Consider the following 16,245-nt stretch of genomic DNA (forward strand, 5'->3'; position numbering starts at 1 on the left):
ATGGTTGCCCAACTCTAGTTTGAATTTTAAATCTAAAAATGAATGAATTGTCGTATAAAGAAAATGAGAAATCAATGACGTAGAATTTGTTTGCTCAAGAGCCAAAATTAAGTCATAATTCATTCGATGCGGCAAATTATGCTCCTTTTAAACGCCATCCTAGTAAACGGGCCCTTTTAGTTTACGTTCCCTCCCAGGGAAAAACATGAGCTTTTCTCCATCGCCTGCTTAAATTTGCATGATGCTTTGCGCTTTAAATGTGTGCATGAATCACACCGGAACATCAGGTGTGTTACGGGAAGAGGAAAAACAGGCAAATGGTTGCTGTTTTCGCTTTTTTTTTTGTGTGTATCGAGCTTCTTTTGCGTGTTTTCCCCTTTAGCTATTCGAACCATCCCCACAGGTGGAGTGCAAAAAAGTGGATCAGAAAAAGGTGATTAAATTTTCATTCCGGACGCATCGGTTAATTTATGGTCCGCTGGTACAATGCGAAACTCGGCCTTGCTCGGACCTACGGTGATGGGAAGAATTTGAACCTTTGTGCTACATAAAGTAACACGATAATGATGCTCTGCACTGCATTCTGGCACGGTTGCTATTGGATACACGCTGAATGTCGGCAGGGAGATTCTAAAGCACACATAAATTACTCAACAAAAAAAGGGCGAGGTCTGTACCGGAGAAAATTCCCCAATCACCAGAATGTTATCCAATTTTCTTTTGTATCCAAAATCCCAAAAAACAGAAGGCTCCTGTCGGTTATGGTGTATCGATTTGTATTAATTTTCACCGGGGGGTTTTTTTTCTCGTAAGCCAAACGGACACTCTTGCTTGTTTCTCGCAATATTAGCCTATCATCGTACGGCAAAAAAGTGATTTATCTTTAAAGAAAATTGTGTCAAAAAGCTAACCATCCCACACGCCTCCCAGAGTGTGTATTGTTGATGAGTTGCAAATATTGGCTGAAAGCCTACTAAATTCCTAACGGTGGGACTCCCACCCGCACTCACCCACACTCATCACGGTTTAGTGTGAAATAAATTTGAGAACCTCGAACCGTTCGGCAGCCACCGAGAATAAAGCGTCCGTGGCCGTTCTATCGTTACACTCTATCGTCGATGGCCACGAACGTTTTGCTCTGTCAGTCGCCAAATGATCCAACGTCGGTGGGATTCCCACGCTGCTGGATAAATCCTTATGTTTCCCTGCCTGCTTTGATCCAGCAACGCCGCCCCGCATTTTCAACGAAACTGCGGATGGCCAGATGTTACCGGACCTTTATGTTATTCGCCCGCCCATACATTCGGCGGCTCTCTACATCAGCAAACCCGAGGGCCACCAACATAATTTGCACCGAAACATGGACAAAATTGATGATGCGTGAATTATATCATCCCCCGTTGCACCGTTCTAGCCCGTTTACGGATTAAGCACAGGAAAATAAGGTTATCGACACGACTCCACACCGGATTGTGTGGACCGCTGCCTAAACCGGTTTGTTTTTCTGGGGGCGACGGGCCCGAATCGACAGGTTCGGAAGTTTCGAAATATGGCGTCCGGTAATGCTAATTCTGTTAGGAATTAGCTGCGCCTGACCTAAACCATACAACCAGGAATGTGTGGATGTGTCCCGGTGGATCGTTTCAGGACGCGGATGAGAATGCTTTTTCCTATTCATACACCTGTTTGACTGATACGGGCCTCCCAATTCCGGAACGTGTCAAATCTGCGATAACCCAAATCGTTCGCCCTATGCGCTGTAAAAGTTGTTGTAATTTGATTAAGGGGCACTATTTTAAGCGGATGGTGCAACTGTTTGGAACTGAACTGGAAGTGGAACTGAAAACTGAGTTTGAAAGTTAGTGTGAAGTTTACTGAAAGATTATTTAGATTTTGCCCTATTAGAAAAGCACTCAGTGTAGCCAAACCCCTAAAAGTATGCAAAATGCTAAACTTATTACGCCTAAATATATACAAAGCGTATGGCATGTTTCATTGATTCTTTTATCTACTGAGTCCTGACTTTTTATTTTAATTTTATTTATGTGCTAAATCAACTTATTTTAAGCATAAGTTTAATAAATTATTCTTTTCGCTTCTTTAATTTAAGAAAGATCATACTAATAAACATACCCACGCACTGAAACGGCGCCCACATTACTCAACATTGGCAAAGAAATGAATCTCTCTTCCGTTCCGTTGAATTGCGGAAATGTTGGAAAAACGCTTCCGACGAATGGGCCAAGAAGCAAGTGCGAATCTCCGACAAACAAACAAACGGCATCAACCATAGCCCACCCGTGCCGGCCCTGAACAAACGAGAGTGTTTGCCGGATACAAGTTTCCCACAGTTAAAAGTACGGCGTTGAAAGGCAGCGATGACGGTAATTGGGTACCGTATTTATGGCGAAACTTTGCCCCTAAAACGGGAGAAGGTCATAATCAATATTTTTTATCAGTAAAGTTATTCTCCCCCTGGTTTGTCTCATCCTTTAAATTTGCACCGGCCATCTAGTATCACCCTTTTGTGTTTTGGCGAATCGTTTACTCGGGACAACGTGTTGCAGCATTGGGATTGGTTAATTATGTGCTACCTTTACAAACACATGTATCTAACATTTGAAACTACACACATTTAAATCGGATGAAGTTCCTCTTAATTCGATAATTGGCCAATTAAAAACAGTTGTTTACAGTATTGTTGTTTGAACAAACTTTATCAAAACTTTCAATTCTTCGCCATACGGTAGGCGGTCAAACGTAAAGGTACACCACGGACCCGCCGCAAACAAATCGCCCAAAACAAGGTCAAACAATCTGTTTTATTTACTTTAAGCATTAACCTACAGTTTCTACCGAAGGCCCCTTTTTAACAAGTCCTAATCCGAAGGCTCAACACCCTTATCTTTTTTATCCAAAGGGAGATTTGGTTTCTCAATTGGGAAAGGAAATGCAATAAAAACTTCTGCAAACAGTGTTACACTCGGCGAATGGGGCCAGGTTTTTGGGCAAAGCAGGTTCGCGTACATAAAACTTTGTGAATTCGTGCAAATCATGATGCCCTCCTTCGACACGAGTGAATGGTAAAGCTGGCCAGGCCATTGAAGTTGTCAGTTGTCCAATATCCACCAGGGGTTGTAACATCGACTTGATTGGGCCTTCCCTTTCTTGCAATCAAGTAAGGACCGATGTACGATTAAGTCTGCCCAGAGGTAGGAGTTTAAGTGAAAAGTTCTTGCCGATGGTAAAAAGTGATCTTTATTCGTCACGCGTGTTATCACGAGTATCAGCTTTTATCCCTACGCCTGATGGAGACGCCCAATTACCCGTTTATAGTAAAGGAAACACAAAACGGTTTAGAGAAATCTCTCAACCGAACTGCGATAATTCCTCTTTAGAACGGAAAGCAAGCCCCAATTTCAAGGGTAAATGTGTTCGCTCATTAGGTGGCAAGTTTGTTCCCGTTCATGGAGTTGACTATGCACGTGAAGGATATTTTTCATTGCCAGCTAACGGCCATTAAACGACAAAATGGTCATCAAATTGCAGTGAAAAACGTAAAAACGGAAGTGGAAGCCTCGGAAATGGCGTATGAATAATGAGCAACAGTTCGTTTAACTTTTTTAAAACCAGTGCAAACGACACTTCTGATAGCGATTATTCAAATTTGTGGGTAGGTCAAGTTTTTTTGTGCTATTTGAAGCACTGTAGATAGACCTTGTTTTAGGTTAATTACTTTTCTTTTTAATTCTTGCATAAATCTTCTTGAAAAACGCCATTGGTTTGAAAAAAAAAATAAGATCACCATAGCATTTGACAAATTGCACTCGTGTACACACGCCTTCATCAAATCTTATCGCGCTGAACCAGCTGCACTGTCCGCCTGCTTTGGTGGTTTTAATACCCGTTACCAAGTGCAACTAAACAGAGCAGCCGGAATAACAACATAGTCGCGTTGAGATTACATAACAATCAAAATAACCATTGTGTCCATTATGAATCTGGCCGGTAAAGTGGTGCTCATAACTGGCGCTAGCAGTGGGATCGGTGCGGCGGCCGCCCTCAAGTTCTCCCAGCTCGGTGCCTCCCTTGCGCTGAGCGGACGTAAGGTGGACAATCTGAACGAGGTCGCTAAGCAGTGTACCGGATTGGCACCGTTTGTTGTGGCTGGGGACATCACGAAGGAAGCCGATACGGAGCGTATACTGAAGGCGACCATCGAGAAGTATGGCAAGCTGGACGTGCTGGTCAACAATGCGGGCATTATTGAAACCGGTACCATCGAGACGACCAGCCTGGAGCAGTTCGATCGTGTGATGAACACCAACATCCGGTCGGTGTACCATCTCACGATGTTGGCCGTGCCGCATCTGATCAAATCGCAGGGAAATGTCGTGAACGTGTCCAGCGTGAACGGTATCCGCTCGTTCCCGGGCGTGTTGGCGTACAACATTTCGAAGATTTCCGTCGATCAGTTTACGCGCTGCGTTGCGCTCGAACTGGCGGCCAAGGGAGTGCGCGTGAACTGTGTTAATCCGGGTGTAACGGTCACCAATCTGCACAAGCGTGGCGGAATGGACGAGCAGACGTATGCCAAGTTTTTGGAGCATTCCAAAAACACACACGCGATGGGCCGGCCGGGACAAGCGTCGGAGGTGGCCGACGCTATCGTCTTTCTGGCGAGTGACGCTTCGTCGTTCATCACTGGCGCTAGCTTGCCGGTCGACGGTGGACGTCATGCGATGTGCCCTCGTTAAAGGGTCAACCTTCGTTACTTTGTAAGAAAAATATGCATTCTCATCTCAATATTTGTTACAGTGATTGAAAAATGGTTTTACTTCGAATAAACCGTTCGAACGATAAATGTGTAGTTGGCTTTTTGTGAGGTGTTGTGATTGTCCATCCGCTTTACCGGGGACACATGGCGTGTCTTCCTCCATCTACGTTCAGCGTTACACCGGTAATGAAGCTTGCCCCATCGGACGCTAGGAAGGCAATGGTTGATGCGACTTCTTCGGCCACGCCCGGACGTCCCAGTGCGTGCGTTTGTTCACATTTCTTCAGAAAAGCGGCATAAGATTCCTCGTCCATTCCGCCACGCTTGTGGATGTCCGTAATGATAACACCTGAAGAGAAGTGGATAAGTTGAGAATTAAAAATCTCACGGGTTGTGCCATCTTCCAACCACAGACACACTTACCTGGATTGACGGCATTCACGCGCACCTGCTTGGGAGCCAGCTCCAGGGCGGTGCAGCGCGTGAACTGATCGATGGCCGCCTTCGACATGCTGTACGCCAAAATACCAGGAAACGATCGATTTCCAGCCACGCTCGATAGATTCACGATGTTGCCCTTCGTTTTTATCAGCAACGGTACGGCCAGCATGGTCAGGTGATATACACCCCGAACGTTCGTGTTCATTAGCTCATCGTATTGCTGCAGGCTCGTATTTTCGATCGATCCATTGCCCAAGATGCCGGCGTTGTTAACCAATACGTCCAGCTTTCCGTACTTGGCGACAATTTCCTCCAGCACTCGCTTGTTGTCCTCCTCCTTCGTAACGTCGGCCGCAATCAGCAGGGGCTTATTCTTCGAAGCCGCTTCGCATGCATCGCCCACCTTCTTCAAGTTGGCCTCATTGCGTCCGGTGAGCGCGAGTGATGCTCCAAACTTGGCGAAATAGATGGCCGTACCTTCGCCGATGCCGGAAGATGCGCCCGTAATCAACACCACTTTGCCGGTAAAATCCATCGTGGAAGGCACTGGAACTTTGCTTTGCGTCTGCAACGAGCCGGAACAGTTTACTGTTCTGTTTGTCACGCGATAATTAGCCTATTACCTTGGAACAATTGATTTTTTATCTACGGCCAATATTTGCGGCTTCTTTTCTGCCGATTGTTGATGGAATGTTCTTCCAGTTGTCTATCGACAGGCCCGCAGCGAGACGACATTCAACCCAGCACTATAAACTGTCTCCAGCTGAGAGCTGCCGGCACCTGTTGGCTGTCAAAGCGAGTAGTGATGTTTTGTTTTGGTTTTGTAGACCGATGGCGGTTCTTTCTCGTTCGTGAAGTCAAAAAATATAACAAATAACGATGAATTTCGTTCTACCAGGGGCCAACGTAAAACGTAAGTGGGAAAATACAGACGGAAGTTTTGTTTTTTTACACCTTCACCATCATAGTACAGAGTAATGCTCTCATTTCAGTGCTGGCCCGTACCGTGAACTGTTTTTCCAAAATCGGCAACGAGCTGTATTTCGAGGCCACGCCAGATGGGCTGGATTTAAAATCCATCAACTCAACCAACACGGCATACGCGGTCGTTCAGTTTAGGCGCGATTTTTTCATCAGCTTCCAGCAGGGCAACTCGGACACACCCGATGAAAATTGCTGCAAGATATCGGTGAAACCTATCCTGAAGATATTCAAAAGCCTTGCCACAGTAAGTGTTTGCCGCACTTTTGCTTAATAGTATTACCTCTCACATTGCATTTCCTTCTTTTAGATACAAATTTGCAAAATCTGGCTAGAAGTTAGCCAATCGAAGATCATATTCCAATTCCGTTGCAAATCGGACATCCTGAAGACGCATAAAATATATCTCCTCGAAAGCGAACACATCAATTCGCTCAATATGTCCCAAACGTTTCCCAGCGAAATCGTAGCCAATCACAAAGTGTTCACCAATATTCTATTGCACCTCTACCACTCGGTCGATGAAATTTCGTTCGATCTGAACGACGACAAAACGGTCGTTTCCAACTATGTAGACAACGATCAAAACGATCGCTCCACGTTGCGATCGACGCTTTCGATCGATTCGTCCGCCTTCCAAACGTACCGGCTGTCCGCCAAAGCGAACCTGATCTTCTGCTACAAAGAGTTTAAAGCCATCACCATGTTTGCATCATTTAACAAGCTTACCATGCGGATGAGTTTCTCCGGACCCGGTTCACCGTTGATGCTGGAGATGAACAAAGGGCAAATTGTGCATGCCAAGTTCATTATGGGCACTATGAAACCTTCCGCCCAGTTGAACAGTAGACGAGCGCACCGTCGCAAAGCGATTGATCGAAACGTTTCCAACCGTTCCGTCGCTATGGAGGACAGCGAAGCGATTAACACATACTTCACCGAAGACATTGCGAACAACGCCAACACGGAAATGTCGGACAAGAACAGCTCACAGAACACACCCCGCCCTGCAGCTGCTCCTCGGCAAACTGTCCGTGATGTAATGAATGCAAGTTTACAAGCCTTACGCAACGAAACCGATTGCAATGCAGCACGTAACGAAAGGACGCACCTTCCAGGGGAAGCGAACTCCGTGCGACAACGATTGAGCACCACGCCGGCTCCTAGCGCCATCAGTGGAGCACAATCTTCGGAGGAAATATTTGGTGAAAACAATATGGCAAATCATCCCTTCCTCGAGGGACTTGACTTTCGCACCATGAACGCCAACAGGCAGCTCGACTCAATTCCCTCAATGTCGGATGACTCGTTTGGCCTCAATGAACGGCAACCTGTGTCACAACAAGCAATAAGCTCCGCCAACAGCCTTTCCGCTGTACAGAATAGTGATTCACTGTTTTCCAGAAAACGGCACCACAACGAAACCCCACCCAATGAACGGGTAGATCCAGACGGGCGGGAGCCAGAAAACCCCAAGGAGGATAGCGTACCAGAGTCACCGAACGTGATCGAGGAGCGGAAGCGAAAACAGGCCAAACTAAGACACATCTTTCGACGGTGCTTCGAACCAACGTTTAATCCAGCCTTCCAACCAGGATGCAGCCAAATCTATGCTCCGAATTCGGATTCGGAAGATGAAATGGGGACGTAAAACGATCGTGGATTGCATACTCGCTCTCAGAACACACACACTCACACAAGGGATGATTATGATTTTTTACAATCTCGTCCGTTTGTTTCTTCTTTATTGTCCTTTTTCGTACTGTTTTACATTGAGCGATGTCGCGCGGCTATCACTGTCTTTTTGCTCACAAAACAAAAGATCCAGTTGTAGTAGTTGCAGTATCAGTAAAGTAGTCGGTTGTCCTTGGTTGTACACAACGTACGAATAAATTAAATAAATAAATAATTTAAATAAATAAATAAATTATCTTAAAACTCCTAGTCAGTTTTCGGGTTCTCCGTCCGTCTGTTGTTGTGATTCCTGATTGTGTGCACAGAGGGTGGCTGCTGCAGCAGGCCGGGCAATCGACGCCAGTCGCGATAGTGCCAGTGCCGTTTGCCGCAACTGCCCCGAATCGGTTGCTCCCAGCTTTGTTGATTGATCTTTGCATCCGCTTCTTCTCTGCGCTCCTATCTCTCACTCATTCTACCACCTCCTTCAACGAGGTGTGCACGGACATATAGGTTCGGCATTGGAGTTCGGTCGGTTTTGCTGGGTGTCTTCCTGGGGTAGGTCTCTCTGATGGTCAGTGGGTGGGTGAGGGAAGTGGGAGGCAGGGACGCGCATGCGAATCCGATCCTCCGTCGATTGAGCAGCGCTTTGGAGCATTTGGTGGGAACACAGAGTCGTACGACTGGCTGAAAGGGGTGATTTGGGTGGGGAGGTGTAGGGGGTGGGAGGTAGTTGTGGCTGGGAAGATGATCGCATCCGATCATAACGGTGTGATAGCGGTCGGAGGATCTTCTTTACAGTTTGGTTGTCTTCTCTTTCTCTCGTCCTATACACCCTGCTTCTCTTGAGTGACCCTTCCCGTTCCACCCCACCCCACCCCACAGTGATTGGAACCCCGCTCACCTCATCCACGATCGATCTCAGTCATCTTTGTGTTTGTGTGTGTATGTGTATGTGTGTACGTGTACGTGTGTGTGTGTGTCCTTCTTCCTTGGCTTGATTGACGGCTTGCGTCGTCAGGTGGTGGGAGGTGGAGGTGATGCTGGTGGGACAACCACCGGCTCCCCACTCACACGTCCGACTCGGCAATGTCCTCCACGGCGCTCTCGTCGATCAGCTCATCGCTATCGTCATCGTCATCGTCGTCATCATCATCTTCCGCGTCATCGTCCGCTTCCGTCCCGGCGACACCGCTCACCGTCTGCTGGTCCTCCTTCTGGCCGGTCGCGGCTGCCACGGCACCGGCAGGCGTCTCATCGCTGTCATCGTCGTCATCGTCATCGTCGTCGTCATCGTCATCGTCACCGACCAGGGCGGACAGGTAGTCGTCATCGTCGCCGCCGGTCGCCGGTTTCTTCTCCGGCTTCGTCACGGTTACGGGCTGAGCTGGAGCGTTCGCAACAACGTCAACTTTATTGTTATTCGTGTTTTGATTTTGTACCTTTTCTGGCGAGCCCTCGTCGTACTCCTCCTCCTCCTCGTCCTCCTCCGCGACGGTCTCGGTTGCGCTCTCGGCCGCGCCCTGGTTGGCCAGCGTTTCGGCAATCTTGTTCACCTCGCTGTTCACGTCCAGCTCCTCCGCCGCCGGCTTCTTCACCGCGCTGCTGTCCACCTCGTTCTGGGCTGCGGCCGCATCGGCCAGGTCGAGCAGGGCCTGCGTGTTCTGGGCTGCGACCTTCTTCTTCGTCTTCTTGGCGGCGGCCGGGGCGGCAGCGGCGACCTGTGCCACCGGTTCGGCGGCGGCCTGGGCAACTGGCTGGGCGACGGCGGCAGCGGCCTGGACGGCGGGCTGGACGGCTGCGACGGTATCCTCATCGTCATCATCATCATCATCGTCATCGTCGTCGTCATCATCATCATCATCGAACGCGCCTAGGAGGTCATCACCAAAAAAAGACAGTGCATCGTCCTCCTCATCATCATCATCATCGTCATCGTCATCCTCAGCAGCGGCCGCCGCAGCCGCCGGTGCCACTTGGTTAGCCGTCTGCTTCTGCTGGTCAACAACCGCCGCCGGGGCCACCGGTGCCGCTACCTCATCGTCATCATCATCATCATCATCATCGTCATCATCGTCGATCTCATCCTCGACCGATCCTGAAGACAGAGACGCTCAGTTACAACACACTCTTATCAACGTCCTCTCATCCCCCCCCCCCCCCCCCCTCCCTCTTCCCCTCCTTACCGATGATGTCCTCCTCATCGTCATCATCATCGTCCGCATCGTCATCATCATCTTCGGCCGAATCATCGTCGTCGCCGAGATCGAACTCGTCGGAATCATCATCGTCGTCGTCGTCGTCGTCACCACCGGCAGCCGGAACAACGGGAGCGACTGGGGCGCCATCTACCGGTGCTGCTGCTGCAGCTAGATCTTCTGCCGCCTGCCGAGAGATGAGCGTTCCTTTGTGTGCATTTCGTCCCTCTGCAGAGCAAAAGAAGACAAAACAGACGAATATGTGAGAAAGATCCACAACGTCTCGGCCATTTCCCAGCTGTTTACCCAACTCACCATCATTGACCGGTTTGGAGGCGGCAAATGCGATAATGATCAGAATTAGTAATAGCTCCAACAGGAATGTGACTTTCATTTTTATATGTTCTGCAAGAAGATAAAGTATATCACATCGATATTAGTGACGATTAGCTTAAAACCCTCTTCAGCGATAGCCACAGCGATACTTGAAATGTCAACTACTTCAAAGCCTACTACGGTTGATGTTGCTGTTGTTGTTGTTGCTAATACTACTATTACCACCGGTGGTGACTTGCGTGAACACAGCTGAACTCGATTCCGCAAACTTTCTTTTGCGTGAAAACCACAAACGGTGTTTCTGGGTGAATGCGCACCGCAACCCAAGAGCACCCGTGGAGAGCTGGGTATGCTAATTATTCATTCATCATAAACCTCCCTCCCCCTCCTCCCCCCCCCCCCCCCCTCCTGTCCTTGCCTCCCGCAACCATCACCTACGGCCCGTTTCGGTGGGGAGAATTGATTGCGTGAAGCGATCCCTCTCTCCAATGACGCGTGGACAGCTCGTGACCGTGGCCGAGCAACTGTCCAAGAGTCAAGCCTCACTAGAGGGTGTGGGTCAACGACCGTCAAGTCCAGAGCGTCATCATTAATCGACCGACCGTGTTGCTTTTTTATGTTGCTGCTGTTGCTCTGTGGCTGGACGGGATTTTCTCTTCCAGCGGCGTTACGCTGAAAGTGAACTTTCTTTTTCACCGTTTGGAAGTGGAGCTGATGGCTGGCAACACTTCACCGATCGGTTTGTTGTTTTTTATTCGGCCAAAAAGAATGTTTTCTTGCGCTATTGATCAACCAAAGTCTTGAGGCCCACCCAGGGCAAGGTGTTTTTTCTTCTCTTAATTTCGGGTTCCTTTCTCTCTTCCCCCTGCCTGTGGAATGTGGGTGAGAATCCCGAAAGCGGGAATAAAACCTGTTTCCGCGCTGATTGCTGCGTCCATAAATGCGCATTCGTTCTGCTTCCCCCTTGCGCTTTACAATCGAAGCGGCGTTTTGGAAAGGAAATCTTTGAATAAAATACTGCCCATTGGCAGTGGACCGAAAAAAGGCACCTTCGATAATGTATCCCACATTGATTGGGCGTTCGCTCACTGCCTCAAGAGTCCTACCCGACCATCGAATGGGTCTCGCATTAGAGCAACGCGTTAATGCGCTTTGGTTTATAAGTTTGTTCAACTCGGACATCGCATCCGAATGAGTGCTGCGTGGTAGTCCACATTTGAAGAAATGGAAAGTTCAAACAGGTTACCCTGGATTATGGTTCAATCAACTTTCTCCACCGACCAAACAAGCAACACCGAATCGAAACGTTCCTGAGACCTTGTGCGTGTGGTCATTCAAAATCATCCGAAAGCATCAAACAAGATTATCGAAATAGAGGCAAGCTAATCCAACCGGCGTACCCGTCCCGTGGTCGCTTCCAAAAACTTCAACTCATCTATACACTAATTTTGAGCAACTTTCGCCGGTCTTTTCTTCTCTTCTTTTTAAGGCTCTCTCTCTCTCTCTCTCTCCCTTCCTCTCGCACGCAAACGGCGACAATCGAGCAATTTCGATCGGGAGATTCGAAAACATCCCCCGATCTCCTCATGCAGCTGATCTTGAATTGATCGTGCAAATAGAGCTACAAACATACACAACAGGGCGATAAGAAATTCGAGGCTCTGTTTGCGGGCTCCTCATGCTCCTGAAACTCCTGCTGCTGCCCCAAAGTGTGTATGGCCTACTTTGAACGCGGGATTGGACCAAGAGGCCTCGGTATCAATCTATAAAGAGATTCCGCGGGGGCCTCATCTCCATATTTAAATGCGCCCTGTGCGCTCCCCGTCTAATTGGACCAGCTCTCGCGGTCCGATCACGGTGGAAAGTATGCTAATCGCTTCAATTGCCTCGCTGATTAGTGGCGGAAAGTCCGCGGCCGGTCAATGGGGCGAATGCCACCATTTGATCCCATTTGCCTGTTGTGCCATGTGTGGCGCTCTCTCACTCTCTCTCCATTTATCGAGGTTAATACCATTCGCCAACAGTAACAAATAACCTTGGGCACCTGTTTATGCTGCGGAAGGGATGAATTAATATTAGGAGATTTACAGTATCTTAATTTATTTCCGGAAAGCAAGGAACGAAACCATGTAAATAGACAAATTTCACAATGAAACGAACGAAAGACTTCAACGTCGCGGAAAAGCGACGAACCCGGTGTCTTATCAACGATGGCTCGGGATTTTCACTTTTTACCAATCCCGTGCCCAATGGGGGTTGGTAACCAAGTGTCCGGACGACCAGACAAGACAAGTGTGGCCATTGGCTGTGTGTGTGTGCGTGTATTTTCTTAAAAAAATCACACACGCACGTAGGCGCGGTTTCTCTTTCGGAGGGAGATGAGCTCATTGAAAAGGCTCGCCGTGCCATCCGTTCGAAATGAAAGTGATAAAAGAAAAGAGAAAGTTTCCCTTGCCAGCCTCGTCATTGAGCGGAGACACACAATGGAGAAGGGTTTGGCGGGAAAGGGGATCGTGGAATGTGTCCGCCGTGTTTCAAAACAAACACTTCACGGTGAATTCCAGCAGGAATGAGCATAATTTAAATGATCGTCGTGATCCTTACAATGCCAAACAGCATCGAATGATTAAAATGGATGTGTTTGGGGAGGGATATCAGCGCAATCAGTTATGACCTCAACGAAAACGATCGACAATCATCAGTATGACAAGAATGAGCTGATCCAGAGCGTATTTTTGCTAATGCCATTAAGTCATTAAGAGGATTCTCTGCTTGATTCTCTTTCCGAAACCAGAAAACTGCAGTTTAATCCCTTTTAATGAAACCCCATTGATATTCGGGTAGAAATTTATCACTTCGGACCATTCGAAAATGGTCGGCAGGTTCGCTCCAGTCGACAACCAATCAAACGATTTCCGCCAGCTTGCCCCGACGGCCAAGATAGCCAGCGCGGGGTCCAACCGGATAGGAATTTCTAGGTCAAAAGCAGCATAATAATTAATATTGATTCTTTCCTCAATTTGGAACCGTTATCTGTTCGATATACGCAAGCCGCAAGCCGCCACCAGGAAGTGGGTCTGTGGGGAGCATGAATTTGCATTCGATCAAACTCTCCTCCCTTGCGTTCCTCCCCATGCACACACACGCGCACAAACACACACTGGCGCACGCACACACACACACACATACTCACAAATACACAGCTGTACACAACAGAACACGCGGAGGTCCACGGAGCTTGAATCCGAACTCTGAGCATTACTCCCTGTAATCTCCCCACCAAAACCGGCGCATCATGTGTGTATGTTCCAAGCGGGGAGGGGTGGGTGGCAGAAGGGACCAGCGCCACCATCGCCCGAAAATGGAAGGAAATAATCAATAAGAAAGGTACAGCAGCCGAACTTTCAAGAGGCAACCAAAAAACCGCACAAGCATCACAACACAACCAAAACCGAAAATTATAGTGGCGGGAAGGGCCTCTCGGTGTGGAGTGAAATCCGGAAAACAGGTCATAAAAGAAGTGGGACCCACACTCACTTCATCACCTTCCAATCCGGGGGGGGGTGGTTGGTTTTTTGGTTTTTTGGTTCCTTTCTACGAATTTCGGGATTGGAGATTCGATTGGAAGTTTGGAACTCTTCTCCAACGGTCCGATTCGACAGGGGGTAGTGCACTTTTTCAACCCCGGATGCTGCGCTGTGCGGTGTGTGTATGGGTGTGTGTGTGTGGTTCTCCACCGTAATCTTGTCACTGTTGTCTCGCGTACGTCATGCATTAGTCCTGACTCTTGGTTTCTTGTTTTGCACAGAGTTGGCAACGAGCAACGGTCCCGAGGCGAGCGATCTTGGGAGTTGGTTGCACGCAATACTTCGCACGCCCTAATTAAACCAACTCGTTCCAGCCAGTGGCAGTGTTGCCAGAACATTCCACACTTTGCGCACCGTGAGTAGAACCATCAAACCAGCGTGGACGTTTCCGCTCTGATAATGCAGAGGCTGTGGCTGTAGGAGTTGTTGGAGACCTTGGAGATGATCATCCGTCCGAGTCGATCATCTGCCGTGCTTCCGACAGCGTTCTATACCACTTGGCTTAGCAATACCGCAGTTCTTCCGTTCCGCAACACGCAACAGCAGCAGTAGCAAACAGTAGCAGCTTTTTTGTGTTTTTGACAGCGCTCCTGACTATTACTCACTTCGGGTGGGGAGAGGCTTTTTGGGGAACAAAACTAACTAAGTGCGGATAATACCAGTGGCTGATAAAACCAACTGCCAGGACAGGACAGAGGCCAATACAAACTAAAGCACACAAAAAAAAAAACAAGCCCGCAAGGAACTACGCTTCTAACTGCACACTACACACCAGATTGAACGGCAAACCAGGGGCGTAGACACACTACTTTCTTCCACCGTGTACACCTCGATACTGACTGAACTGTTTCTACTTCTCAAACTCTTAATGAAAACTTTGTTCCAGGGCCAGTCTCGAGCCCCGGGTACTGCCGAACCGAACCGGGCCCTCGCCGCGAACCGATCTTCTGCGAGAGAGATCGCGCACCACCACTGCGCCACCGCGCCACCGCGATCACCCCTCGTACTTTCATTCCCGGGCCCATAAGGGGAGTAAGGCGCTTTCACGCGATCGCTTCACCCAGTGTGGCCAGCAAAGGGGCAGATGATGGGTGACGAAGCGAATGGGGGATGGTTCTTTCCTTTTTCTTTTGTAGCCGTACGATCGAGCGTCTTGCCAGGGGCCTGCTCAGCGATGCCGAAACGATGTTACTCGTCCCGTTCGAGGAGCGGTATGAAAAGGGGAGGGGGGGGGGAGCGATTTGGAACCGGGTCGGTGTAGGGTGGGGTTGTAGGAAGCGAGGAAAGCTGAAGAAGAGAGAAAAAAAGTGTTACAAATATGTATCCAATGTGCCGTTGATTCGTCGATTCGCTCTTTCGCTTCTGCCCGTGTGCGGTGTCTGACTTCCTCTTCGTTCTTTCACTCTTTCTCCACCCCCCCCTTTCCACCATTTTCTTTCATCCTCCATTTTTGTTTCTTCGTTAGCTTCCCTTTTCTCGCTCTCTCTTTCTCTCTCTCTCTCTTGACCGTTTCGTTTCTTGCGCCCCAAAGGCTCGCACGGTTTTGCCGTCTAACAATTTTCCTATCTTCGTTTTTGGAGTCGCTCTCGTTATTATCAGTGCGTACGGTCACACATACAGCCGGTCCCTCCGGGGGTGTGCACACACACACACACACACACACAGCACAGCAGCCCGAAAGGAACTGGCACATTTCACCCGCTTCTCCGTGGGGTTTCTTCCACCCAACCCCATCGAGCCGATCATCGAACCTCGATCGAGATGTGGAGGCACCAAACACACGCACCTCTCATCCACACGCCTAGGTGCGCACACTGTGCGGCCGCTGTTTCCATCGGCTGCGCCTTGCATGCCGTGGTACACGATGGGCTTTTCTTGGCAGCCACTTGAGATTTCTTAATAAGCGACTCATTCCCGGCGGTTGGTCGAGCGGTCATAATTTCTTTAAAAGCTAACCTTCCAGCAATCGTCACATCGATGGGTCAAGGTGTCGTGATAGCTGTTGGAAGCATCTTTTTTTTGTTATTTTCACCACAGATGGCCACAGACATATGGGTGAGCGATAGGACACGGCATCGGCAGCACGCAGTATCCACGTGCCAAACGGTAGTTGATCGAATGGTGAGCTCTAGAAGTGTGCACTGCAGGTCCTGAAATACCGTCATTGGCAACAGACGAACCAGCTTTATCGTTATCTTTTAATCATCACCCAAAAGACTACCCTTTAATGGTTATTAAAAATGCCAATTAC

The 16,245-nt window shown here is 48.7% G+C and overlaps 4 protein-coding genes across 4 annotated transcripts; 2 read left to right on the forward strand and 2 right to left on the reverse strand.

Moving 5' to 3' along the window:
* The first annotated feature begins 3,971 nt into the window (after positions 1-3,971).
* Positions 3,972-4,757, forward strand: LOC128719314 (3-oxoacyl-[acyl-carrier-protein] reductase FabG-like). Its single transcript, XM_053812939.1, has one exon. It carries the CDS (start codon positions 3,996-3,998, stop codon positions 4,755-4,757), a length of 762 nt encoding a protein of 253 aa, XP_053668914.1. The 5' UTR covers positions 3,972-3,995.
* A 151-nt stretch (positions 4,758-4,908) lies between these two features.
* LOC128719313 (3-oxoacyl-[acyl-carrier-protein] reductase FabG-like) lies at positions 4,909-5,753 on the reverse strand. The gene is made up of 2 exons (XM_053812938.1): positions 5,201-5,753; positions 4,909-5,126 (listed from the first exon to the last, which is right to left on the reverse strand). Exons 1-2 carry the CDS (start codon positions 5,751-5,753, stop codon positions 4,909-4,911), a joined length of 771 nt encoding a protein of 256 aa, XP_053668913.1.
* A 344-nt stretch (positions 5,754-6,097) lies between these two features.
* Positions 6,098-7,850, forward strand: LOC128708027 (cell cycle checkpoint control protein RAD9A). The gene is made up of 3 exons (XM_053802985.1): positions 6,098-6,131; positions 6,211-6,446; positions 6,510-7,850. Exons 1-3 carry the CDS (start codon positions 6,098-6,100, stop codon positions 7,848-7,850), a joined length of 1,611 nt encoding a protein of 536 aa, XP_053658960.1.
* Positions 7,851-8,943: 1,093 nt separating this feature from the next.
* On the reverse strand, positions 8,944-10,465 carry LOC128708877 (protein starmaker-like). Its single transcript, XM_053803857.1, has 3 exons — positions 10,387-10,465; positions 10,060-10,299; positions 8,944-9,971 (listed from the first exon to the last, which is right to left on the reverse strand). The coding sequence occupies exons 1-3, from the start codon at positions 10,463-10,465 to the stop codon at positions 8,944-8,946; spliced, it is 1,347 nt and encodes a 448-aa protein (XP_053659832.1).
* Between the last annotated feature and the right edge of the window lie 5,780 nt (positions 10,466-16,245).

Source organism: Anopheles marshallii, chromosome 2 (genome assembly GCF_943734725.1).
Source record: "Anopheles marshallii chromosome 2, idAnoMarsDA_429_01, whole genome shotgun sequence".
Lineage (NCBI taxonomy): Eukaryota > Metazoa > Arthropoda > Insecta > Diptera > Culicidae > Anopheles > Anopheles marshallii.